The 27298-nt window shown below is 34.9% G+C and overlaps 1 protein-coding gene and 1 pseudogene across 1 annotated transcript; one reads left to right on the top strand and one right to left on the bottom strand.

Annotated features, from left to right (window-relative positions):
- Positions 1–10272: 10272 nt before the first annotated feature.
- Positions 10273–21275, bottom strand: LOC105072439 (cyclic AMP-dependent transcription factor ATF-5-like; annotated as a pseudogene).
- Positions 21276–22353: 1078 nt separating this feature from the next.
- On the top strand, positions 22354–23283 carry LOC141579007 (olfactory receptor 6C75-like). Its single transcript, XM_074373124.1, is given in 1 exon segment — positions 22354–23283. A coding segment is annotated over 1 exon segment (930 nt).
- The last annotated feature ends 4015 nt before the right edge of the window (positions 23284–27298 follow it).

Raw genomic sequence — 27298 nt, 5'->3', positions numbered from 1 at the left:
TTTTTTTTGTCTTTATTTCATTTATTTCTGCTCTGAATTTTATGATTTCTTTTCTCCCACTAACTTTGGGTTTTGTTTGTTCTTCTTTCTCTAGCTGCTTTAGATGCAAGTTTTGGGTTGTTTACTTGAGGTTTTCTTGTTTTCTGAGGTAGGCTTGTATTGCTGTAATCTTGCTTCTTAGAAATGCTTTTCCTGCATCACAGAAGTTTCGGTTTGTTGTGTTTTCATTTTCATTTGTCTCAAAGTATTTTTCAATTTTCTCTTTGATTTCTTCAGTGATCTATTAGTTGTTTAGTAGCACATTGTTTAACCTCCACCTATTTGCAGTTTTGCATTTTTTTTCTTGTAGTTGATTTCTGACCTTATAGCCTTGTGATCAGAAAAGATGCCTGGCATAATTTGAATTTTCTTAAGTTTACTGAGGCTTGCTTAGTGATCCAATATGTGATTTATTCTGGAGTTAATTCCATGTACATTTGAAAAGAATGTGTATTCTGTTTTCAGATAGAATGCTTTTAGATAATCAGTTAAGTTCATCTTGTCTAATGTGTAATTTAGGTCCTGTATTTCCTTATTGATGTTCTGTCTAGATGTCCATTGATGTAAGTGGGGTGTTAAGGTTCCTCACTATTATTTTGTTATTGTCAATTTCTCCTTTTAGATCTGTTAACAATTGCCTTATATACTGAGGTGTTCCTATGTTGGGTGCATATATATTTACAATTGTTATATCATCTTAAATTATATACATAAATGTTTATTCATTCTGCTGTAAAGTTCTGTGGGTTTTGACATATGCATGTCATGTACCTGGTTTTAAGTGTCATACAGGTTGTTTCACCAAGCTAAGAAATCCTCTAAGCTTCACCTAAGAAACCAATCCCTTCCCCTTGATTTCTGAACTCCTTGCAACCACTGATTTGTTTATAATATATATAGTTTTGCTTTTTTCAGAAAGTCATATAACTAGAATCATACATTATGTAGCCTTTTCAGATGGGTTTCTTTTATTTAGTGATATTCATTAAAGATTTATCCATGTATTTTCATGTCTTGATGGCTCATTCTATTATTCAGTAACATTCCATTGTATGGATATACCACAGTTTGCTTATCCATTCATGTACTCAAGGACATCTTGGTTACTTTTAGTTTTTGGCAGCATTGTGTAAAGCAGTTGTAAACATTTATGTGTTGAAATTTATATGTATATAACTTTGAAATAATTAAATACCCAAGACTGCATTTGCTGGATTTTATGTAAAACTTTGTAAAACACTGCTAAATTGCTTTCCAAAGTGGCCCTACAATTTTCCATTCCCAGTAGCATTGCATGAAAGTTCCTGTTACTCTGCATCCTCACCAGTAATTGGTACTGTCAGTTTATGGTTTAGCCATTTTCAAAGATGTGTAGAGTTAAATTATTGTTTTATTTATTTTCAATCTTCTAATAACAAATGGTGTTGAACATCTATTTCATGCTTATTTACTGTCTGAAAATCTTCAGTAGTTATCTGTTCAGATCCCTTGTCCATTTTTAATCAGATTATTTTCTTATTGTTGAATGTTAAAAGTTCTTTGTATATTTTGAATAATATATATATATATATTACATATATATAAAATGTATATTCTATTGTTCAGTAAAGCATTCTGTAATTGTCAATTGTACCTTTATAGTTAATGGTGATGTTCAGTTCTTCCACATACTTGCTGGATTTATTTTTCCTAGTTGAATCCAATACTAATAAAGGAGTGTTGAAGTCTCTAATTATATTTGTAGATTTGTTTATTTCTCCTTAACTCTGCCCTCTTTATTCTATGCATTTGAAACTCTTTTGGTAGGTATATATGCATTTAGGAATTTGCATCTTCTTGGTAAACTGATAAGTTTATCATTATATAATGTTCTTTATTCTCAGTAATTTTCATTGCCTTGAAGTAATCTTTGTATTAATATATCCTCTTTAGGATTATTTTGTTTAGTGACTGCATGCTATATCATTTTTCATTCTTTTACTTGTAATCAATGATATTATATTTGAAACTGGTTTCTTATAAACCACATAGGGCTTGATTATATTTTATTTATTTATTTGGATGTTTCTTTTACTCTGACAATTTTACTATGTATTATTGTGTTAAAAATACATAAAGTTTTCCTCTTATTTTAAGTGTACAGTATGAAAGTGTTAACCAAATGCACATTGTTATGTAACTGATCTCTAGAAGTTTTTCATCCTAGTAAACTCAAAATTTATATCCAATAGAAAGCTAATGTTCAGCTCTTGACAACCACCATTCTTTCTTTTTCTAAGAGTATGACTGCTCTAGGTACTTCTTATAAATGGAAACTTACCATATTTGCTGTGAGAGCCTGTCTTTTAATTGGTGAATTTAGGTCATTTCAACTTAATGTAATTATTGAATCATTGAATTTAGATTTACCATTTTATTCTGTGATTTATGAGTTTTTTCTCTGTTTTCCTTTGTTTCTTCAAGTTCAGCCTTCATTTAAGTTACTTGAATATTTATATTATTGGCTTTATTGACTAAGTGTGCTTTTTAGTATGTCTGTATGAATTGATTTTTGATGGTTCCTTTGAAAATTACAGTTTACATATTTAAATTTTCATAGTTAAATAGAAATTAGTACTTTTCTTCTTAAGTGGAATTTTGTCTTACAACCATATGAATCCCTTTACCCCCTTTATATTATAGTTGTATTATATATTATGTCTATATGCATTAAAAAACTGCAGATAGTGTTATTATCAGTTTTTTGCTTTAAATCATCAAATATATTTTAAAGAACTTAAAAGAATAACCTATTATACATATCATGACATTTACCATTTCTCTTGCTTACTATCCCTAAGGTACTAGTATCTTCTGGTATCATTTTCCTTCTATCTGAAAAACTTCCTTTAGCAATTTCTTTTCAGCAAGTCTGCTGGCAACAAATTCTTTCAGTTTTCTTTCATCTGAGAACACTTTCATTTCACCTTCATTCCTAAGATCCTCTTTACTAAATAGAGATTTTCAGCTGACAGTTCTTTTCTTTCCGCAATTGAAAAAATCATGACACCCCTTCTGTATTTTCTGGTTAATCATTCAAATTGTTCTTCTCCTACAGATAATGTGCCTTTTTTCTGATTATTTCAATAGTTTTCTTTGTCTTTAGTTTCAGTATTTTGATTATGATTGGTCTAAGCACGGAATATCTTTGAGTTCATCCTGTTTATGGTTTGTTCAAATTCTTGAATCTATAGGTTTATGTGGTTTGCCAAACTAAGGGAATTTACAGATGTTATAAGTTGAAATATATTTTTTTGGCACTGAATTTGTTCTGCTGTCTTTCTGGGACTCTGATGACAAGAGCATTAAATCTTTTGTTACTTTTTTTGCAGGTTCCTGCGGCTCTGTTAATTTTTTTATATATTTTTTCCAAGTTAAATAATTTCTATTGATCTATTTTCAGTTTCACTGACAATTTCATCTGTTATGTTCTTTATGATTTTGAGCTCACTTGGTGAATTTTATAATTAAGTTTTATACTTTTCAGTTCTAATATTTCTATTTTATTCTTTCTATACCTCATTTCTGAGTCCTTCTATCCTTATGTTAATTTTAGAAGTGCTTGCAATTTCTTGTTAGAATATTTTAAATAACTTATTTAAAATCTTTGTCAGATAATTCTAACAATTCTGCCATATCAATGTTGATGTTTGTTGATTGTTTTTTCCCATAAGAATTGAGATTCTCCTGTTTTCTCATATGCTGAGTAATTCTGTACTGATGTATCATGATTTCAGACACTGAGGTTTTATTTTTTTAATCCTTTGAATACTGTTGGTATGTTTATTTTGGAAACAAATTTACTTGGTTAAATTCAGGCCACAAGTTTCATCCCATCTTCTCTCAGCAATGGGTTCAATGTAAATTCAGTTTGAAAACATTTGCAGAGCTATTCAAACTTGTCCCACAAGTGCATATCCAGTGGTAATCTGGGTTCTGGCCAGAATTCTTTCTGGCAATTAAGTTTTCCAAGCCTTTATTACACTGACTAGTATCAGATTCAGTCATGAACACACAGTTTTGGATTAAATTTTCTTAGATTATTTACAGACTTAATGAAATTTTTTCATGATGTCTCCCCTCATAATCTCTCCAGTACATTTCATGTCCCTAGAGTGTTTCATTTAGGTTCTATATTTAGAAACATAGGGTCTTAGTTATTCCATGCTGCTCACTTTTGTGACCAAGAGGCAACAGGACCAGAGGATAAAAATCAGGGTAAAGTTACCACAGATTTTGTAGAACTTTAAATTTTCTTTCCATTTCTCCTGCTGTTATTCACTTATTCACTTTGCAGAGTCTTCTAATAGATGCTGTATCCATTCTGTCTCAGAGCTGCTTTCAGTTGTATAGCCAGGTTGGAACATATTTTCTCCAACTTACTTGGAAGTGACTCCTAAAATTATTTATTTCCTTTTTATTCCTTCACATCACCTACATCCAATCTTGGCCCACTAGTCTCTGAATACTTCTGGTGTTAACTAATTTACTTTCTTACCCATTCAATGCCCAGTACTCAGTCATATGTTATTAAATGATATTAATGCCTTTAATTTTGTAACTGCTTTACCTAGTCTCACTCCAAGTTCAAAGGGCAGACTCAATGAGATTTGGGGAGTAGGGAAATGCTTGATAACTACTTTATTATGTTGGTTAATTAGAACATCAACAAGGTAATTAAGCAATATTTTATGATTTCCCATAGGCATGTAGGTTTCACAGAAAACATTTTCAAATTGAAGTAAGTATTAGAAAGTGTTAATTTGTTAAATTAATTAACAAATTAATTGCCTGCTAATTTATCCCCACTAGAGTGACTGGCAAGCTAGAAAACATTTTTTTTTCTTTCTAACTTAAGCTCAAGTAGACAGAGAATTTGTAGCTCCTTACTCCTGGTGTTCAAGGATGACAAGGGTCCTATGTAGTAGCCCTGGAAAATCTCTGAAAATGTTCTATCACAGTTTCCACTAACTAGTTTTGCTCATGGCTCTCAAAGTCAGTTGACATACAAAGTAGGCAAATATAAATAAACTTACTCTTTCCCCTCTCTTCTGTCTTCATTCTTTCTATCTCCACTTCCTACAAACATCTGAATACTATTAAGCCCCTCTCTTGAGCCTACTTTCTGCTAGATTGATTTAATTATACTCCAGTTTGTTTCTAAACAGCTTATTATTTCCTCAGGTTAATTTCCCTCACTGCTAGTCTTCTTGAAAGACTGACATACTCTTCTGGGAAGAGAAGCAGAATAATGTCAAAGGAAGGAAATACTTCATTGGTTCTCAGTGTGGTCCCTATACCAGTAGCAATACAGCACCTAGTAACTTGTTATAAAGGCAAATTCTTGAGTCCCACCTCTAGAATAAGAAACTCTTCAAGTGCAGTCCACAATCTGTGTTTTAACAAGCCTTCTAGGTGATACTTATGTATGCAAAACTTGGGAACCATTGTAAACAGGGAGTTAATAATTCCCTGGCACTGGCTGAATGAGAGGGAAGAATGTGGTCCACATGTGGATTGCTTGTCAAATTGTAGGACCGAACTGGTTATTCCATGCTTGGAATTAGAGTTGTCACAAGCACCCTGAGTGGGTGTGTGAAGTGAGGGGAGGGAAAGCAAAGTATAAATGATGGGCAAGATGGCCTGACAGTGCCAAAAGTGTCCATTCCATCTCTGCCTTCTCCATCTGGTGGCCTGCATAGTAATCTCTCCAGCTACTATAAACACTTTGGCAATTATTCCCAGTGGCATTCTTCTAATAAAAACCCACTCAGTTTTCCTCAAGGGTTTTTTCTCCTGCAGTAGCCCTGGAAGCACTAGACAAACACATTTTTAATGACCAGAATTCACAAATATGGCATTATCCTCCTCTCCATGTATTATATCAGTAACCCACTGAGACTTCCTGGCTGGCTTTTTGCAGCTCTTAACATTGCATAAGTTTTGATTCAGCCAAAATGAGTTTTGTTATTATGATACAGTTATTTATGTATTATAAAATAATTGGAAATCTGAATCATTATGTCTTGTGATGGACACAGAATTATATGCTGCACTAGAATCTATAATTGAACAAAGTTAGTCCTTCTTTACAAAGCATTCCTCCAAATCACTGTAATCATCAAGAGAAAAAAGGAAATGGTAATTGGCTAAACAAAACTTCTATTATAAGAAAAATTATTTCTTCAGAGAAATGTTGAGCAAGTAGAATGTATGTTCATGACAATACACTGAAATTGATCTTAGTAATCCTACATTGGCATTTCCATCTAAACATTATGAAAATAAAGAATATAAATGCATATATATATATATATATTTAAAAGACACTGCAATTTATTATCAATAGAAACACTAGCCCCGTAAAAATTTGGGATATTTTCTGAAAGTTTCTTCAACATTATCAAACAAGAGATAGAATTATTTGAACATTTAGAATCAGAGGAAAATTTCTGTAGTTAGCTTATAAGTTTCTATGCACTGTTCCTGCCATTAGAGTAGCAGGAAGACTTTTACAATAGTTAATTTTTTTCACAAAAATATACTCACAATTCAAAGATTATAGTTGACCCTTGACTAATGCAGGGGGTAGGAGTATTGATACTCCTTGCAGTCAAAATTCTGTGTATAACTTATAGTTGGTCCTCTATATACTTGGTTCTTCCATATGTGTGGTCCCACTTTGGTAGACTCAACCAACATTAGATCATTTAGTACTGTAGTATTTAAAACTAAAAAAAAAAAAAAATCCCTAAATAAGTGGTCTCATGCAGTTAAAATCCACATTGCTCAAGGTTTGACTGTATAATGCTTTGTTTTAGAAGATTGTCTTTTTAAATAACAAACTTTCATTTCAGTTTTTGTAAGTTCTTTATATTTTGAGAAAAATTATGTATATGCTCATAATTTATAGTAATATCTCCAGCTTGTTTTATCTTTTTTTCACTTCTCTTTTTTTGGGGCTGTGATTTACACTTAATAAAAAGCACAGTTAGTAAGTTTAAAATTTGTTTAGTTTGACAAATATATACACCTATGTAACCACCAGCTTAATTAAGATAAACAGCATTTCTGCAACTGTTCCCTTCTCTCTTATCCCAGGTACTGCCTTGCATCTAGAGAGAAAATTCACTGTTTTGGTTTTCATTATCATATATTAATCTTGCCTGCTTTCAAATTTCATATAAATAGAATTATATAATATGTACTCTTTATGTCTAGCTTCTTTAACTCTGCATTTTTTGAGGTTTTTCTGTTATTGTATGTTAGAAGTTGATTTCATTTTATTACTATGCAACAATTATTTTCCGTGATGACTAATGATTTTGCCCATTTTTTCATATATTTATTGACATTAATTATTTTACATTGAAGTATTGATACAAAACTGTCCACCATTTCTTTATTGGGCTGAGTAACTTCTTACTGAATTATCAATGTTCTTTATATATTTTGAATATAAGTTCTATATCAGATATGTGTGTTGGAAATATTTTCACAAAGTCTGTGGCTTATCTATATTTTCTTAAGAATTATTTGAAACAGACTTAAAACAACAAAGATTTATTATTTGTCAATTCTGTGTTTTTGAAATCTTGGTGATTTTTCTGGTGGTCTTGCCTATGATCACTTATATGAATTAACTGGAAATGGAACACACAAAACAACCTACTCACCTGTCAAGAAGTGGATGCTATCATTGCATATGCCACGAGGATGCCTCTTCTCTTCTAGTAAGCTCATTTGAACTTCTGCACAACTTGGAGGCCTCGCAATTCTAAGATTGAAAGCAGAAGGTGTGGTACTTCTTAAGTCCCATTATCGAAAGAAATGTCGTATTTGTTGTGTTGCATTCCATATTTACTCCTTTTATGATTCTTTCTTCCCTCCTGATATTTCAAGTTTCCTTCTGGTGTCATTTCCCTTCTGCCTGAAGACCTTCCTTTGGCAATATTTAAGAGCATTTCTACTGGCAACAAAATCTCTTAGTTTTCCTTCATCTGAGAATGTCTCGATTTCACATTTGTTCTAAAAGGACAGCTTTGATGGACATAGAAATCTGGAGTAATATTTTTTTTCTTTCATTGCTTTAAAAATGTGCCACTTCTTTCTGGGTTCTATGGTATCAATTGACATATCTACTGTTCTTCCTTGTTAAGTAGTTCACCTTTCCTCTTTTAATATTTTTTAGTTTTCCTTTATCTTTAGTTCTCAGAATTTTCTTTCTGGTCTGTCTTGGTATGCATTTCTGTTTGGGGTTCACTCAGGTTTTTGCACCTATAAGCTTATGTCCTTTGCCAATGTGGGGTGTTTTTAGCCATTATTTCTTTGAAAACTATTTCAGCCTCACATTTTTCTCTTCTCCTTTTGAAACTCTGCTGATACAAATGTTAAATGTTTTGTTACTTTCCTACAAGTGAGTCCCTGTGATTCTATTAATTTCTTTCAGTCTACTTTCTCTCTGTTGTTTAGATTGGGTTATTTTTACTGGTCTGCCCTGTCTTCAAGTTCAGGTATGATTTGCTCTGTGATTGTAACTCTGAATTTTGCTCATTGGCCTCTCTGGTGATTTTTTATATTGGTTAATGTATTTTTCAGTTCTATAATTTCTATTTGATTTTTATATTCTCCATTTCTTTACTTAGATTTTCTATGATAGATTAGAAAATCACTATTTAGATTAATTGATTCAGTAAAGGTCATCAGGAGATGCTAAAATTAATGGATAAATGCTTGAGGAATCAGGGTGTATACATAGTCTCAAATTTTTGCCCCAGAAAACAGAGATTAATTACTTATTAATTGATAAAGTACTTATATATATCAGATAATAAATAAAACTAATTATTGATTAACTTTAAAGTGGAGCAACTTAGCTGACATCATCTTAGCCAAGTGATAAAAGTTAACATCATCATTAAGAGACAGATTAATATTATGGGTCTTTGCTAGGTTGCACTGAAAAGACCACAGGTTGACTTCTCTAGTATTCTAGCCAAAAGTCCATATGATTAATCTGATCATACAAAAATATAAAACAAACCTAAAACAAGGGAAATTATATGAAATGACTGACTAGAACTCTAAAAATATTAACATCATAAAATATAATGAAATATTAGGGAAATCATTCCAAATTAAAGATTACTAAAAACATATGACAAGTAGATCAATATATGATCCTGAATTGGATCCTGGACTGGAAATGCAAGGGAGAAAATAGAAGTTCATTTTTGTTTGTTTTACTTGTGCTTATTTATTTTGTTTTGCCATAAAGAACATGGTTTGGAAATCAGAAAATTTGAATGGGTCCTTGGATGGTGGTTTTGTGTGAATACTAATGATGGTGGTGTATTATGAGTACTAATGATGTCTTGATTTTAATGATGTGCTGTTATAGGGGAGTGTATTAGTCTCCTAGTACCATCATAATTTACTGTCAAAATATTACAGACTTGGTGCCTTAAACACCAGAATTATTTTCAGAGGAAATGCTTCATTTTAATTCCTCTCACAACCCCCCAAAAAGGATAAGTCCCAACCCCTCCCTCACCTAGATGCGGCCCCTCCACCAGTACCTTCACAAAACACTGATTTCCTTCCAGAGCTAAAATGAACATCCAGTCACCAATTACCACTGTTCTCTGCCCTGCCCACCTCCCCATCTGCCTATATATCCACCTGCTCTGCAAACTTAGACAACTTTTTTCCCACCCCCCCAAATGTTGTTCCCCAAGGTCATGTGGCTTGTTTGGCTTACATTCTATGGGCACCATTTTAAAAACTTAGTCCCCAGTTGGTTCCCCCATCCTCCTATGCATCATCATTCTGCAGAGCTTCTTGGCCTCATTTCTGTGTTTGGGAGACCAAGTTTCCAAGCTCTCTCCTGCTCCCTGAATTCCCCTTGGGGCTCTGTTCCTCAGCTTTTACTTAAGGATGTAGATGTTGACTGAGGCCAAACATGCCGTGATTCTGGGGAGAGAAAAGGGAAGCTAATTCAGAATGGACAGGAGAGGAGACAAAGGGAAAGGGGGAGAGAGTAGGGGGCAGGGGAGAAGGAGGAAGGGAGGGGTTTGGAAGGAAGCTGGACACAGTGGTATGACTGAAGGATGGACCCTCCCACCTCAGCCCCAGAAACACAAGGGAGCCAGAGCTGAAGACCAGAACCCCCTACCACACAAAGCCCCTGCCTGGCTAGCTGTTCTGGGTCCCCTGGCTTTGAGCCTTATACACTTAGATGAGCAGCTTCTTGACATACTGGATTTCTTGCTCCACCGACTCAGCCCTCTCCCTCAGCTGCCGGCTCCCTGCCTCCAGCATCTGGCACTTGCACTCAAGTGTCTAGCCCTCTACTTGCTTCCTCTGCTGGTACCTCAGAGCCACTGACTTGTTCTGGTCCCTTGTCTTTTGCTTGAGGTCCTCATGGGCAGTGGCAGGATTGGGGTAGGGGGCCAGGCGAGAGGGTGGAAGAGGAGGTTGTGGTGTGAGGGCAGGGGCCCCAACCCCGAGTCCCCTGGCCTGGCCTTGCTGCAGCAGTAGATGGCTAGCAAGTTGAGGGTATCCAGGGCAGGGGGCAGAAGGAGGTCAAAGGTGGGGAAGGGGATGGGCAATGGGAGGGGTTGCTGCTGCTGCTGGCATTGGGGGTGGTGGTGGAGGTGGGGAGAAGGGTTGGAGGAGGTGAGCATCAAGGAAGAAGTCTTCTATCTGCTCAAGTTCCTTCTTGAGGAAGGAGGCCAAAGCTTCCAGATTGGGTGGGGGAGGGGAAGATGTGGGGAGGGCACCTGAGGGTAAGAGGTGCTCCAGAGAATGGACTTAGTCATTGAATTCCTCCCAGAGTTACTTTTCTATCACAAATCAAACCTGGCTTTCTGAAGATGGATCAAATTATAAATGATACGTTTTTCCATTGGGCTATTTATCTGTTCTTGCACAAACTGCCCAATTTTTTAACACTGAAGTCTTGACTCTTGCATATTCTTTAACTTTATGGTAACTTGTCAAGATTATCTTGGCCATTCTTGGTACTTTTAACTTCTATACAAATTTTAGAATAAGCTTACTAATTTCCATTAAAAAATACCTGCTGGGATTTTTATTACAACTGCATTGAATCTGTAGATCAATTTAAGAAGAATTGACATCTTTACAATGTTGAGTTTTTTCAATATGTAATTTTAGTGTGTTCTGCCTTGCTAATTGAGATAGTCTTTTATTTCAATAATGTGTTGTAGTTTTCTGTGTAGAGGTTTCATGTGTCTTTTACAGATTTATCACTAGCTATTTGATGTATTTTGATGAGACTATAACTAGTACTATTTAAATTTGTTAATTTTTAATTTTTGTTGTTACATGTAGAAATACAATTGGTTTCTGTATGTTATGTATCTGGCAACTTTAGTAAATTCATTCTTAGATTTTCTTTATAAACAATAATATCATCTGTGGTGTTGAGAGTTTTATTTGTTTATTTCTGATTTTATATACTTTTCTTTTCTTGATTTATTACAGTGAGTGAGACCTTCATTATAACATTAAATAAAAGTAGTAATTGTCTCTGTCCTAATCTCAGGGGGAAGATTTCAGTATCTCATCATCACATCTGATGCTTCCTTGAGATTTTTGTTGCTGCTGTTACTGTATATAAGATTAAGGAAATTTGGCTTTGTTCCTATTTTACTAAGAGTTTCTCTTTTATAATAAAAAGGTGCTAAATTTTATGAAATTCTTTCCCCACATTTGCTATAGTTATGTAATTTCCTGCTCTTCTTTCTTAACATAGTAAATTATATGGTTGACTTGGAATCTTAAATCCACCTTTTACTATTGGACAAAGCTAACTCGTATTAATTTTTTAAAATATGCCATATTTGATATGCTAATATTTTATTTGAGGCTTAAGGTATCTATATTTATTAGACTGATTATTTCCTAATTTTTTGGTAATGTCCTTGTGAAGTCTGTTAATAAGAGTATGATAAGAATTATTTATGGTCAGAATGTGATCAATTTTGGTAGATGTTCCATGTGCAGTACAGGATAAAACTACTCTCTGTTGAAAAACTACTACTCTATTTATTGAAAAGAATAAAATACCTAGGAATAAAATTAGCAAAGGAGGTAAAAGAGCTTTATATTTAAAACTATAGGACATTAATGAAAGAAACTGCAGGCACAAGTAAACAAAAAGTTATTTTGTGTCCATGGATTAGAAAATTAATATTGTTAAAATGTCCGTAGTACCCAAAGCAATCTACATACTCAATGCAAACCCCCTCAAAATTCCAATGGCATTTTTCACAGAAATAGGACAAATAATTCTAAAATTTGTATGGAACCATGAAAGACCTTGATGAGCCAAAGCAGTCTTGAGAAAGAAGAACAAAGCTGGAGGCATCATGAACCTTGATTTCAAACTATATTACAAAGAAATATTAATCAAGACAGTATGGAAAGCAACCTACTGAATGAGAGAAAATAATTGCAAATCATATAACTGATAAGGTGTTAATATCAAAAATATGTGAAGAACTCCTACAACTCAGTAACAACAACAACAAAATTCCCAAATAATCTAATTTAAAATAAGCAGAAGATATGAAGATACATTTTGCCAAAGAATACATACAATTGACCAACAGGTACATGAAAAATGCTCAACATCTCTAATCATCAGGGAAATGAAAATCATAACCACAGTGAGAAAACATCTCACACCTTTCAGAGTGGCTTTTATCAAAAATACAGTGACAAGTATAGGCAATGATGTGGAAAAAAGGGAACACTAACGTGCTGTTGATGGGAATGTAAATTGATACAACTACTATAAAAAACAGTATGGAGATTTCTCAGAAAAATAAAACTAGAATTACAATATGATCCAGCAATCCTATTTCTATGTATATTTTTCAAAGAATTAAAATCAGTATCTGGAAGAGGTATCTGCATGCCCATGCTCATTGCAGCAGAATTCATAACACCCAAGATGTAGAAACCTCCTAAATGCTCATCTACAGAACAATGAATAAAGAATATGAGATATAAAGTACATATGTATGTATAATATACATATATATATATATTTCAGCCATGAAAAAAATGAAAACTTGCCATTTGCCACAACATGAATTGACCCTAAAGAAATTATCCTAAGAAAAGTTATATAGAGATCTTACTTAAATGTGTAATCTAAAATTTAAAAAAGAAGAAGAAAAACCAAGCTTATAAATATGGAGTGGTGGTTGCCAGAAGCAGAGGGTAGGGTTGTAAGTGAAAAGGCTGAAAGGAGTCAAAAGTACAAATTTCCAATTATAAAATAAATAAGTCATGGGGATTTAATGTACAGCATGGTGTTTATAGTTAGTAGTGCTGCAATGAATATTTCAAAGTTGCTAACAAACATATCTAAAGTTCTTATCACAAGAAAGATAATTCTGTAACTATGTATGTATGATAATGGCAATCATTTCACAATATATACAAATATCAAATTATTACATTGTACACCTGAAACTAAGGTGATTTATACCTCAGTAAAAATTAAATTAAAATGATAAAAAGAACCAAAGTATAGGATTATAAGCAGAAGAGCATTTGAAAAAATTCAACACCCTTTCAGGATAAAAATCCTAACAAATTGAGATAGACGCAATGTACCTCAATGTGATAAACCATATGTTACAAACTCACAGCTAATATCAAACTCAACACTGAAAGTTTAAAAGCTTTTCTCTAGGACCAGGAATAGAAAATGTACCCACTTTCAAGTCTCCTATTTAATGTAGTCCTGGAAGTTTCAACCAGAGCAATCAGGCAGAAAAATAAATGAGTCATCCAAATCAGAAAATAAGAGGGAAAACTTTCTCTGTTTCCTGACGATATGATCTTGTCCATAGAAAATCATAAATACTCAATCCAAAGCCTTTTAAACTAATCAATAAATTCAGTAGTGTTTCAAGATACAAAGATAACATACAAAAATTAGTTTTGTCTCAGCACTAAGCACTAAAATTGAATTATCTGAAAAGATATAAAGAAAGTAATGCACTTTACATATCATTAAACATAAAAAAAGTGACAAATTTAACCAAGGAAGTGAAAGCTCTGTATATTGAAACCTAGAAGACTTTGATAACAGAAGTCAAAGAAGATATAAACAAATGGAATGATATCCCATTTTTCTATGTATATTTTATATTGTAAATATCCCTATTACCCAAAGTTATCTGTAGATTCATTGTACTCCCTATGAAAATTTCAGTAGCATTTTTCACAGAAATAGAAAAAAAAAAGTTCTAAAATGTATATGGTTCTACAAAAGATCCTTAGTAGCTAAAGCAACTTGATGACAAAGAAAGTGAGAGGCATCACACTTCATGATTTCCAACTGTATTGCAAAGCCATAGTATTTAAACAGCATAGGACTGGCATTAAAAGAGATACATAGAATGATGGGATTTAATCAAGAATCCAGAAATAAACTCATGTATTTCCAGTCAACTAATATCTGAGGAGCCAAAAGAGCTCAGTGGAGAATTGATAGTTTCTGCAATAAATAATGTTGGGAAAAGTCAATATCTACATACTAAGGGATGATATTTCACCCTTATCTACACCATACACAAAAATAAATTCAAAATCATTTAAGGACTTAAACATAAAACCTGATACCACAAAAGTTTTAGAAGAAAACATAGGGCAAAAGCTCTTTGACATTGGCCTTAGCAATGTGGTAGATTTCTGGAATATGACATAAAGCAAAAGCAACAAAGCAAAAATCAAAAAGTGAGACTACACAAAATTAAAAAGCTTCTTGCACAACAAAAGAAACAAAATGAAAGGTAGCATAGGAATGAGAAAAACTATATGTAAACCACCTCTCTGATAAAGGATTAATCTCCAAAACTTATAAGGAACTCATACAGCCTATAAGCCAAAACAAACAATCCAATTTAAAAATAGGCAAAGGAATTGAATATATATTTCTCCAAAGTAGTACTAAAAATGCAAACAGGTATGTGAGAAGGTACTTAATATCACCAATCATCAGTGAAATGCAAATCAAAATCACAGTGAGATACCACCACACACCTGTTGGAATGGTTATTATTAAAAAGACAAGAAATTGCAAGTGTTGTTGAGGATGTAGAGAAAAGGGAATCCTTGTGTACTGTTGGTGGGAATGTAAATTGGCACAACCACTATGGAAAACAGTATGGAAGTTCCTCAAAAAATTATTTAGAACTACCATATGATCCAGCAATCTTATTTCTAGGTGTATGTCCAATGGAAATAAAATCACTTAGTCTAAAAGATGCCTGCACCACTATGTTCATTGCAGCATTATTTACAGTAGTGAAATACGGAAACAACATGTTGACCAGCAGATGAATCAATAAAAGTATGTTGTATACATGTACAATGGAATAGTATTCAACCATTAAAAATGTATCCTGCCATGATGACAATATAGATGGAACTTGAGTGAATTATGGTAAGTGAAATAAGTCAGAGAGAGAAAGACAAACACAGCATGATATCAATTATATGTGCAATTTAAAAAACCCACTAAAGCAAAAAAGAATTCATAGATAAGAAAACAGAAAACAGATGGGTGGTTGCCAGAAGTATGGTGTGTTAGAAGGGTAGGTACAATGGATGAAGGTAGTCAAAAAATGCAAATGTAGTTATAAAATAAACAGACTTGGAAATGTATTGTATAGCATGGTAACCATTAAACAAAAAGAAAAAAGATGTGATATGATGTGATGTGATGTGGTATGTGTGTGTGTGCGTGTGTCTGGAATGGAATGGAATACAATTTAGCCTTTAAAAAGGAGGAAATTCTGCTATTTTAATGATATGAATGGATATTGAGGACATTTTTCTAAGTAAACTCAGAGAAACACAAATATTGTGCATTACAACTTACGTGTGGAATCTGAAAACACTGAATTCATAGAAAGAGAGAGTGAAATGGTGATTGTCAGTGGATGAGGAATGAGGAAAATGAGTAGAGGTTGGTCAAATGATACAAAGTTTTCATTATAAGATGAATAAGTTCTGAGGCTCTAAGATACAGCATGGTGACTGTAGTTTAAAAAAAAACTTCATTGCACACTTGAAAGTTGCTATTTACCATAATGACAAATGGTAATCATGTGAAATGAAGGATATGTTAACTAATCTTATTGTGAAATACATTTTGTAATATATATGCATATCAAATTATGACTTTGTGTACCTTAAACTTACACATGATATGTCAATGGCATCTAAGCAAAGCTAGGGGGAAAAGACAATACTCTGCTTCATTAACTCTTTTCATACCTTTTGTGAGAGTGCTTAAAAATTATATTGTTTCTCCTTTAAGTAAAGAACTGGCATGTACCAAAAGAAAGCATCACAGCCACTATGGACCCTATGTCACTGCAGCAATAGAGGTATAGAAATTAAGAGTACAGAGAACACCATCTGATAGAAGGTCATAAAGTCACAAACATGAAGGATATGGCTAGAGTGCTTATGGGAGAGCAGTGGAAGATGACTGAAAAACCCAGATGCTGAAGTTCTTAGAGCTGCCTTAAACCTAGAACCACTCTCCACCTTCAGTGTCCATGAGGACCAGGCCTGTTGTTCTTATTTCAGAATTTCTATGAATGAGAAGCCACTTGTGAAATTAAACCCCCTATTGATGGAGGTTATTTAGATTCCCATTCTTTTCAAAATAAACAGTCAAACTGGGTATAAGAAGAAAGCAGAGCTAAACCCATCCAGCTCCTCTATTTTTGGCTGGATATGTCTTTTCCCATCTCAGATATGATGCAAAAGGTGAGGCAAGCTTCCATAGAAGCCAGCCTTCTGAAGATATAGCAAATCTTGACCTGGTGGTGTGCTTCTCAATAAGTCTGACACAGGCGCCCCCACTATGCCTGCACTGACTCTTTCTTTCTCTGTCTTATGATTAGTCCAATCTCCCAAATAAGGGAGATGCAGATAGCTACCCCCACCCAAAGTTGAGCTTTCCAGACATATTAGGAGATTGAGGGAAAAAATGCAGTATATCTCCTCTTGTTCTTGTGAATTATTTTCAAGAGTTTGTCTTTAAGCAGTGACAAGTGCTGAATAAGAAGACAGAACCTGATTGTGTTACAGTTCTGGGGAATATCTCCCCCACAACTGTACAAACAGCTTTGATCTCCCTGAGATCCCTAGAGTTACATGTGTGGAAAGAAGATCAATCTGGTTTATTGACTTTTAGGAATCTTACAAACTGACTTCATGACATTCACCAATACAGTGCTACTGGGTGAGGTGATGTCTCAAGCCCAGACAAAAGGATCATGTTTCCTAAAAGGGAATTATATCAGTTACTTTTCTCTCTCCATTGCACATCTTTCATCTTCTCTTCGTAGGTCCCCCTCCCACAGCAGTAAAACTTCATGTCTTGTAACAAGCTGTGAGGGTGTTATCAGGAGATATGTAAACTTATAAATGTGAACTTTGTCCCCATTTGTCCCCCCATCTGATTTGAGGTGTTCTTCTATGCTATATGTAAAATCTTGACCTTGCAAAACAACATTTACCATTCCATGGTGGGGAGGTCCTGAGATAAATATGCTCAGGAATCTTGGTGCTAGAGACACCACTTAGAACCACTGATGCTCTCTCAAACAGCCGGAATGTTCACACATCAGAGATAAGCATGAAAAACCCTACCAAGAAATTAATAGAAATTGAAGGATCCAGAACCTTACAAAATTGCTTCATTTCTGATATTTACAGATAGCTTTTTCCACTTCTTCCTGTCCCACCCACATTATTCAACTTTACTGATCATCCTATAGTGGAAGGTTTGTTGAAAAATACTTATTTTTTCCATCTATGAATGAAAAAGAAAATAAAGAAATCTAGATATGATAATTACCCTATATTTTCAGCTTCCCCTCCTGGTCCCAAGTTGGAAGATACCTACACTAATATGCTTTTTCTTACATGGATATATGGTATTAGTTATAATATTAATGAGCCCTCTGGATCAGAACTGCTGTGTTTTCAGTCCCCATTGGGAATGTTGGCTTATTTTAATGGATATTCCAGGAAAGGACAGTTTGATATTATAACAAGGTCACCCTCAGACTGGGGTTCAGTCTGTTGACAGTGCTTTTGCCCATCCCAACCCCCATTTCCTGTTCAATACATCATCCCCTAGTTCCTCTCCAACAATACCATAGACAGTAGGATTTACCTTTCTTTAGTCTTTACATAGCTTTTTTACTCAGGGATAAGATTTTAGAAATCAAAACTGTTCTATGAACAGATCATATCAACCAAGTACATTTTAAACAAACAAACAAACAAAATCATTATCCAGATCCTAATATTAGTGTAGTCTAATTTTTTTTCAAAACTGGCTCAGAGACAGAGTGGTAAATGTAACAATATTCTGCAGAGAATAAATCCACACAATGATGTTTGATTTACTCGTCTATGTTTAGATAATCACAAATACAGTTTTACAAACTATCCCTTTCTTTGCTCTAACTGCCAATTAAATCCTCAAACCATAAGGAATACTTAGAAACCTCAAAGATAAGTTGAGACTCAAGGTATCATTAAAAGTATAAAAATAGTGATTATTGGAGGAATATGAAGACATTATCCAGAAAAGAAATACATATACCAAGGAAAATTTGAAACATTTCTTAGTCACCACTCCTTAAGCTAGATGTATAGTATAGTTAGTTTACTCATTTCTGTCTAAGGTTCTCCTTTGTAAGCCTTTTCATCCAACCACATGCTAGACCACTCTCTTCCCACCTCCACACCATCATGTTGGCATTGGGACTTTTTGGGTGGGATAGGTGTTTCTGCAGCATGAGGCTGGCACTGAACACAATTTAAACAACCACACACAAATGAGTCTTTTTCTGGGCATTATTTGTGAAGTCTCAATTTGTTCCAGTCTCTACAATTCATCTCCTATTATTCTTTATTTCCCCCACCTTCTAACTGAAAATAGGGCAATGAGGGCCAGGTTTGGTCTGACATGGATGGAAAACAGTGTTTAGATAGACAGGTGTTACAAAATTGATTTTGTTCATTTGTGGGAAGGTGGGACTCAGTCAACACTCATGAAAATTTCTATGACATTTGCTTTGACTTGATATGATCAAGATAGGTGAGGGAAGATTTAGGCAGAACAGATTTCCAGACAGCTACCATATACCCCAGTGTTTCCTGCAAATACACTTTGGGAGTTTGTTCTCTTTCCTTGGCTTTTGATGGGAAGCCAGATGCCACAATAAATAAGCCAGTTTTACTATAGCAGCCCACCTGGTGTACCCAGGGAGAGAAACAGACTTCCAAGGCAGTGGTTGCTATGGCAATAGCTTTTCCACTATGAACGTCATATCTCTTCCTTCTTGTTCTGCTCTAGAAGTAATCTAGGGATCCACTTTACAGATTCTTTTATAGAAAGGTAAGCCAGGTTAGAGATGTCACAGAAACTACCTAGTGTTCCTATTTTTTCCCTGAAAAGAAAGAACTGTGTGTTTTCTTTTTCAAGAAGACTGGACACAGGAGCAATAAAAATATTCTTCAGACAAATATATCTTATGAAAAAAATTAAAATGTTGGTGGAGGCTTGAATAAAAGTTGAGAAAGGAAGGTAGATTTCCTCCCATCTTCTTCCTCAGAAACCATATTTTCCAAAGCCCTGAGGAAAGCCTAAATATAATCCAGAATTTTTTTCTTGACAAAAATGTTCTCTTAACCTCTGTGCTCTTATTTCAATGTACATATCACATGTAGGAAGTTGGAGCCTGGACTTTTACTCAGCATCATTAGCAACATTCCAATTGGGATTTTAGGAACCCATGGGAAATTGTCATATAATTTCTTTGAAAAATCTTGGCTGATTTTCAAATCTTGATTTTTTTTCTATCTTGAAAACACTGGAAATCTGGGCCAGCATTACCACAAACAATGGAAAGATAAAATGGTTGTGCCAGTAATTGGCTCTCAACAGAGATCAATTAGCTGTCCCTCTGGCACCAGCCCTGTCTTTACTTTCTAACTCTGGTCCCTTCAGCTCCTAATGAGGTTTGAGAGCCTGTGCTCTCTGCCCACTGACTGGGTACATCCTGCTCAGTGACCACAGACTTTTAGGAAAACTATTACAGAGGCCTTAGGACTATATGTTTGGAGAGTCTCATCATTGATGCAGTGGAACAAGGATGCTTAGAAACATAGAAAGGTGAGGATATAATGGAGGATGGAGTGCAATTGAAGGTGTCTTGGAGCAGATGTGCCCAAGACAGTGGTGTACTTCTGCCAAAGGAGACTTGCCTCAGCAGCTCCCAGGGCTGGACTCAGAAGAAACTGTCTGCTCCCGTTAGCTAGTGTGTAGGTGGAGGACAACACTGTTGCACGTTAGGTGAGTTGTTACCAACTGAGGTGAGCAGAGACAGAACTTTCATCAGAATCTTAAGTAGTCCCAGAATCAAGCTTTAACCCAGAATTGAGGGCAGCAAAATGTGGTTGTTTTATTACATTTGCTCTTTTTCTAGGCTTCAGTGGTCAAGGCTTCCATGTAGCCTTTCTCTATGAAAAATTCAGGGTCATTGAAAGAGAGTTTGGCCAGCCAGGAACACCAAGAACATGCAATACATCTTCACCCGACTCTGGAACAACAGGTTATGACAAATATGTTTCCTTTCCCTCTCCTTCCCCTCAGTGCAGAGAAAGCTGTTGACTTCTTGGAAGAGAATGACTGCAAGAGGAGGGAGCCCTGTCCCCACTGAGATCACTCTGGTGTGCCTGGGCCAGGGCAGTGGTAACTTGGTGGACCTCCTGTTGTCACTGAAACAGAAGCATCATCCCCTCCAGGCTGACCTGGGGACAGTGCCACTCTAGAGGGAGCAGCTTGGTTTCATGAGCATCACTTCTGAGAACTTAGTCCATGGCAGGTTAGAAAGGAAGACATTCCATACTGCAGACTTTCACCTTAGTACTGAGATGCTAGAGCCAAACACCATCATAAGAGAAGTAATTTATTGAGGAGACTGAAGAGAGAAAGAGAATGTTCACTGAGCATTGATGTAAAAGTGAATTGTGAACTCTATGTTCCCAGGTTACTTTCCTAAATGGGCTGATCCTGTGAACCACTGTCACTCCCCATCTCCCTTACCTGAGAGCATGGAGCCTCAGAAGACTGGAGTAAATGCTGGGTTTACAACTTACACTATATTGTGGAACAACTCCCAACATCCCTGGTCTCCAGACTCTTCTCTAAATTGGTTATAGAAAACTAGAACTATAAACTTTCATTTAAGATTGAGAGAACTATTCTCGGATTGCTTAGCTATGCATATATGAATCATTTCCATTCTGAAAGAAATCAAACTGTTTTAACTCTAATATCATCCTTTAAGGAGCAGAAATATCCATAGCATCTATTTTAAATATTCTGTTACAGCATTTAGAAACAGCAAGGGCTTTGGATTCGAGCATAATTAGTTAAAATCCCAGCTGTGTGACATAATCCTCTGGAACTTCTCTAAGCCTCCAATTCTCCTTATGCAGAAGGGGTAGGGGCAAATTAACACTCATGATTATTGTAAAGAGTAGTAGGAACACTGATTTTCAGTGACCAGTATAATCCCAAGCATTAGTAAAGTCCACAGCAAATGGTGATGATGATGATGATGATGGTAATTGAAATTAGGATTTTTACGTATCGTGCAAAGGATTTTCAAAGTGAATATTATTATATTACTACTGTCCTAATTTATAAATTGGTAATATTTTAAAACACAGTAAAATATTTGATAAGGATACAAATGTGAACAACCCTACCTATTCATCATGCTATTTTATAATATAGCACGATTTAAATATTAAAGTTATATTTTGAGGAACACATGAGAATCATTGATATCACATGACAAGTGAATTACACGCTTTATTTTACCTAATTTTCACAAGTACATGAACAGGTAGATCCTATCATTTTCATTTTACATGGGGTGAAAATGAAGCTCACAAAGGTTAAATAATTTTGCAAAGATAACCTCTCTCTCTGAGATTAGAACTCAGTATTGAACTAGTATTGAAGTCAGGTCTTTCCTTTTCAATAATCAAATGACTGGACTACTTTACCATCTGTGAAGTCACATTCTCAGGTAGTCAGACAGTGTGATTTAATGCTCAGAGACTTTGTGCTCACTGTGATGTCTTTATTGTAGCTTAATATCTGCAGATGCTGCTGCTGTGGAAATGGGGAATGGGACAGCTGTCCAAGCATTCACTTTGGAGGGGTTTCCTGCTGTCCAGCATCTGGGAAAAGTCCTCTTCCTGGTGCACCTGCCGGCATACCTGGCGTCCACTGCAGGCAGTACACTCATAGGCACCGTCACCTGTGCTGACTCCAGACTCCAGACACCCATGTACTTTTTCCTCAGCACTTTCTCTTTCATTGAGTGTTGTTTCACAAATACTGTTATTCCTAAATTGTTGGTCATCTTTCTTTTAGGCAAACAAACAATTTCCTTTGATGCTTGTTTCATACAAGGTTTTGTATTTTTGTTTCTGGGAGCAGCAGGTTTCCTCCTCGTAGCAGTGATGTCTCTGGATCGGTACTTGGCCATTTGCAAGCCTCTGCATTACCCAACCATCATGAACATGAGAATTTGTTTCCTCCTGGTCACCACCTGCTTTGCTTTGGGCTTCAGTCTCATCACTGGTCCAGTGGTGAAGCTTTCCCAGTTATCCTTCTGTGGCCCCCATGTCATCCCTCACTTCTGTGACCTTAGCCTTGTGGTTCATCTCTCCTGTTCTGACACCAGATCTCTTGAAATGTTGTGCTTTGTCCTTGCTTTGTGTGTCCTTTTGACATCCCTCCTCATAACCATCATTTCATATAGCAACATAGTAATCACAGTCATGCAACTCCCATCAGCCAACGAGCGACAGAAGGCTTTCTCCACCTGCTCCTCTTACCTCATTGTCCTCTCTCTGATGTACGGCAGCTGTGTTTTTATATACATGAAACCAAAGGAAACAAACAGGCTGGGCTCCAACAGCAAGGCTGCCCTTGTGAACACAGTGGTGACCCCGCTGCTGAACCCTGTCACCTATACTCTATGAAACAAGCAGGTCCATCAGGCTTTGAGGGAGATGATATTCAGGATGAAAATATCAAGATAAACAACATGGCCTTGGAGTAGAAGGCTTTAGAAAACCATTTGTCTTCATTCCAGGCAATGTAGCAGTGCACAGAGTCCTAGTGGAAGATCTGTGGCAGACCTCACTTGGTCTGTTTGTACCTCCTCAGCAAATGAAGATCTCTGTTTTCTCAAGGTATTTTTCACCTTGATATGCTTGAGTATCTTCTCCCTAAATATTCCACATACTGATGACAACTGATTTTAATTGCAAAATCCTTTATTATATATTTATTCTTCCCTATGACATAAACCATGTCCTTGAAATTTCTGAAATTTTGTAATTTATACAATTTCACTAACCACTGGTCATAAACATGATTCAACAGAATTAACAACTATTTACCAAAAGGCATTTATATAATTAAATGATGGAAGATTGTGTATTGGATTGTGATTAGAAAGGAAATGATGGACATAGTAGCCAATGCTCAGGGCTAAATTCCCTCCATACCTACTCCAAGGAAATAATGTATATAGTACCCTTCATATTGGGACATATATGGTTTATATTAGATGTGCTTTTAATTGCTATTCTTGGATAGCTCAGCTACACATGTATGAGTCATTTCCATGCTGAAAGAAATCAAACTGTTTGAGCTCTCATATCATCCTTTAAAGAGCAGAAATATCCATAGCATCCCACAGCAGATCAATGCTTCTAATTTCTAAATGATTTATTCTAGCTCCCACCCCTCAGTTGCATAATGCATCCTTATATTTCGTTCTTATCCTAAAGCTGTTACTATAAAACATGTGTGTATATCAGTGGAAAGAAACGCTTATTGTATATTTGTATGATTTCTTCAAAAGACTCAAGATGATAGAATTTAAGTTATTTGTTTATCGATCTACTTCATATTACTATTGAAAATAGTTTAAAGAAAACTTTTTCCTGGTGGACTTGTGTTGTCCACTGCAAGGTTATCTTCTGATTGATAACATATTTTAAAACCATTTCCATTATCTCAGTCCTCATCCTTTGTGTGCTTTTAGCTCTTATTTCAAGGATAGATATGTTTCTGTCTCATCTTCAGAGGAAATACCTCTAGAAGATTAACAACATTTTTATTTCTTTTGTTTGTTTGGTTTTATAGCATTTTTTAATTGGTGTATAGTCAATTTACAATGCTGTGTCAATTTCTGGTGTACACCATCAGGTTTTACTCATACATATAGGTTACTACAAGATATTGAATATAGTTTCCTGTGCTTTATAGTATAAACTTGTTGTTTACTTTATATATAGTGGTTAGTATCTGCAAATTTTGAACTCCCAATTTATTCATTCCCACACCCTTTCTCCATAAGTTTGTTCTCTATGTCTGTTAGTCTGTTTCTATTTTTTAAATAAGTTCATGTGTGTCATTTTTTAAGATTCCAGAAATAAGCGATATCATATGGTATTTTTGTTTCTCTTTCTGACTTACTTTATTTAGAATGATGATCTCCAGATCCATCCATATAGCTGTAAATGGTATTTTTTTTCTTTTTTATGGCTGAGTAGCATTCCATTGTTTAAAAATACCACAACTTCTTTATCCAGTCATCTGTCAAGGGACATTTAGGTTGTTTCCATATCTTGGCTATTGTAAGTGGTGCTGGTGTGGATATTGGGATGCCTCTGTCTTTTTGAATTATATTTTTCTCTGGTTATATGCCCAAGAGTGGGATTGCTAGATCATATTGTAAGTTTATTTTTTTGTCTTTTAAGGAACCTCCATACTTTCCTCCATAGTGGCTGCATTATTTTGCAGTGTAGGAGGTCTTCTGTTTGTTTTTTTAACCCAAACTCTAAGGTTAGATAATCACAAATACATTTTATGAAATATGTTCTACACCATAAGTGACTCAAACTTGGCCTTGAAGGTCATATTACAAATTTCAGATTTAATTTTATTTACAATGAAAAAGTGTCAGATGCATTCTAAAAAATCACAGATGTGTTCTGATTAGCTCCATATTATGTTCATAGCTGTGGATGTTATATGAAAGAGAAATTGGAAAAAACAAGATCAAAGTAAGTAAGTGGGTACAGAGACTGTTGCAGAAATCAGGAGAAAGAGAATAATGGTTGAGGGAAGTGGTGAGGGAATCAAATACAAAGAGACCAATAGTAGACTCTGAAATATCTTGCATTGGACAAGCCCTGGGTTCTAAGCCTGGTGCTGCCTTCAACTAACTAATCAATTTCCCAAAACTCATCAGTCACCTTTTATCCACAAAATGTGGAGCTTGAGCCAGAAAATGACTCATGAGGAAAGTATCGAAATACTTCAGGATATAGAAATAATGTTCCACCCTGAGATGTGATCTACTGAAAAGTGTATTTGAGTGGTTGAGGTTTAGTATTTTATGAATAAATCAGGGAATCATGGTAAAACTATTGAAAAGATGGTGAGACTCTTCGGGTTTTAATCAAGATTTGTTTATAATTTATTATACTTAAACTAATCAAATACACTTTATATTTCCTTGAGATATTCTATGATTGAATGGTGAGCTTGATAAACAGAAAAATGAAGCCCAGAAATCCAAATTTGAATCTATGAATCCAGCGTGGTCATTACCATCTGTAGGTGGTACCCAGTGAGAACAAACTCTGATATGAATATTAATGCACTAGATTATGTGGCTATAAAACACTTCATTAAGACAAATCCCCTAATTCTACATCAAAGAAACTGCCACCCATAACATCTTAAATAACTTCACTAAAGTATGATTGACATACAATAGGTGATAGATATTTAATATATATAACTTGATGTTTTTGGAGATAAGTATACACCTGTGAAATCATCATAACTATCAGTGCCATAAACTTATCTATCACCTCCAGATCTATCACCTCCAGAAGTTTCTTCTTGTCACCTTTATTTTTTTTCCATTTATGTTAAGAGTACTCAATATAAGATATTCATTCTCTCTTAGCAAAGCTTTAAGTAGACAATAGCATATTATTAATCATAGGTCATATGTTGCACAGGTCTCCAGCACATATTTACTTTGTATAACTGAATCTTTGAACCCTTTGATTAACACCTCCCTATTGTTCCTTCACACAAGCCCTGATCACCACTGTTCTCTGCTTCTGTGGATTGATTAAATTCTACATGTATGTGAAATCATGCAGTGTTGGTCTTTCTGTTTCTGGCTTATCTTACTTAGAATAATGTCTCCAGGTACATCCATGTTGTCATGACAGGATTTTCTTCTTTATAATGCTGAATAATATTCCATTGAGTGTATTTAACACATTTTCTTTATTCTTCTGTCAATGGACATTTAGTTAATTTCCATATCTAGCCATTGTCAATAATACTACAATGAGCATGTAAGTGAAGATAACTTTGAGATTCTGATTTCAATTTCTTTGTATACATATACCCAGAAATGGAATTGCTGGATCAAGTGGTAATTCATTTTTGAATTGTTTTAAGGAATCTTTATATTATTTTCCATAGTAACTGTAGGCATTTATATTTTCATCAACAGTAAACAGATGTTCCCTTTTGTCCACATCTTTGCCAATACTGCTGCTTCTTTTTTATTGATACTCATCGAAAGATGTGTGAGGTGATATCTCATTGTGTTTTGATTTGCATTTCACTTTATGATAATTACATTTTCATTAGTGATATAAAGCACAGTTTAATGGACTTGTTATCCATTCACATGTCTTCTTAGGAAAAAATGTCTATTCAGATCTTCTGATTATTTTTAAATTGGATTTTTTTGTCATTTAGCTGTATGAGTTCTTTATATATTTTGGGTATTAACCCCTTAGCAGATATATGATTTGCAATATTTTCTCCAGTCCATAAGCTGCCTCTTCATTGTTAACTGTTTCTTTTGTTATGCAGAAGCTTTTTAATTTGATGTAGTACCACTCATTTTTGCCTTTGTTCCTAGTGCTTTGGTGTCACATCCAAAAATGTGTTGCCAAGACCAATGTCATGAAGCATCCCACCTATGTTTTTGTATAGGAATTTAAA

Source organism: Camelus bactrianus, chromosome 11 (genome assembly GCF_048773025.1).
Source record: "Camelus bactrianus isolate YW-2024 breed Bactrian camel chromosome 11, ASM4877302v1, whole genome shotgun sequence".
Classification (NCBI taxonomy): Eukaryota; Metazoa; Chordata; class Mammalia; order Artiodactyla; family Camelidae; genus Camelus; species Camelus bactrianus.
The sequence above is the reverse complement of the archived record's forward strand: the minus strand, read 5'-3'. Positions and strand labels throughout refer to the sequence as shown.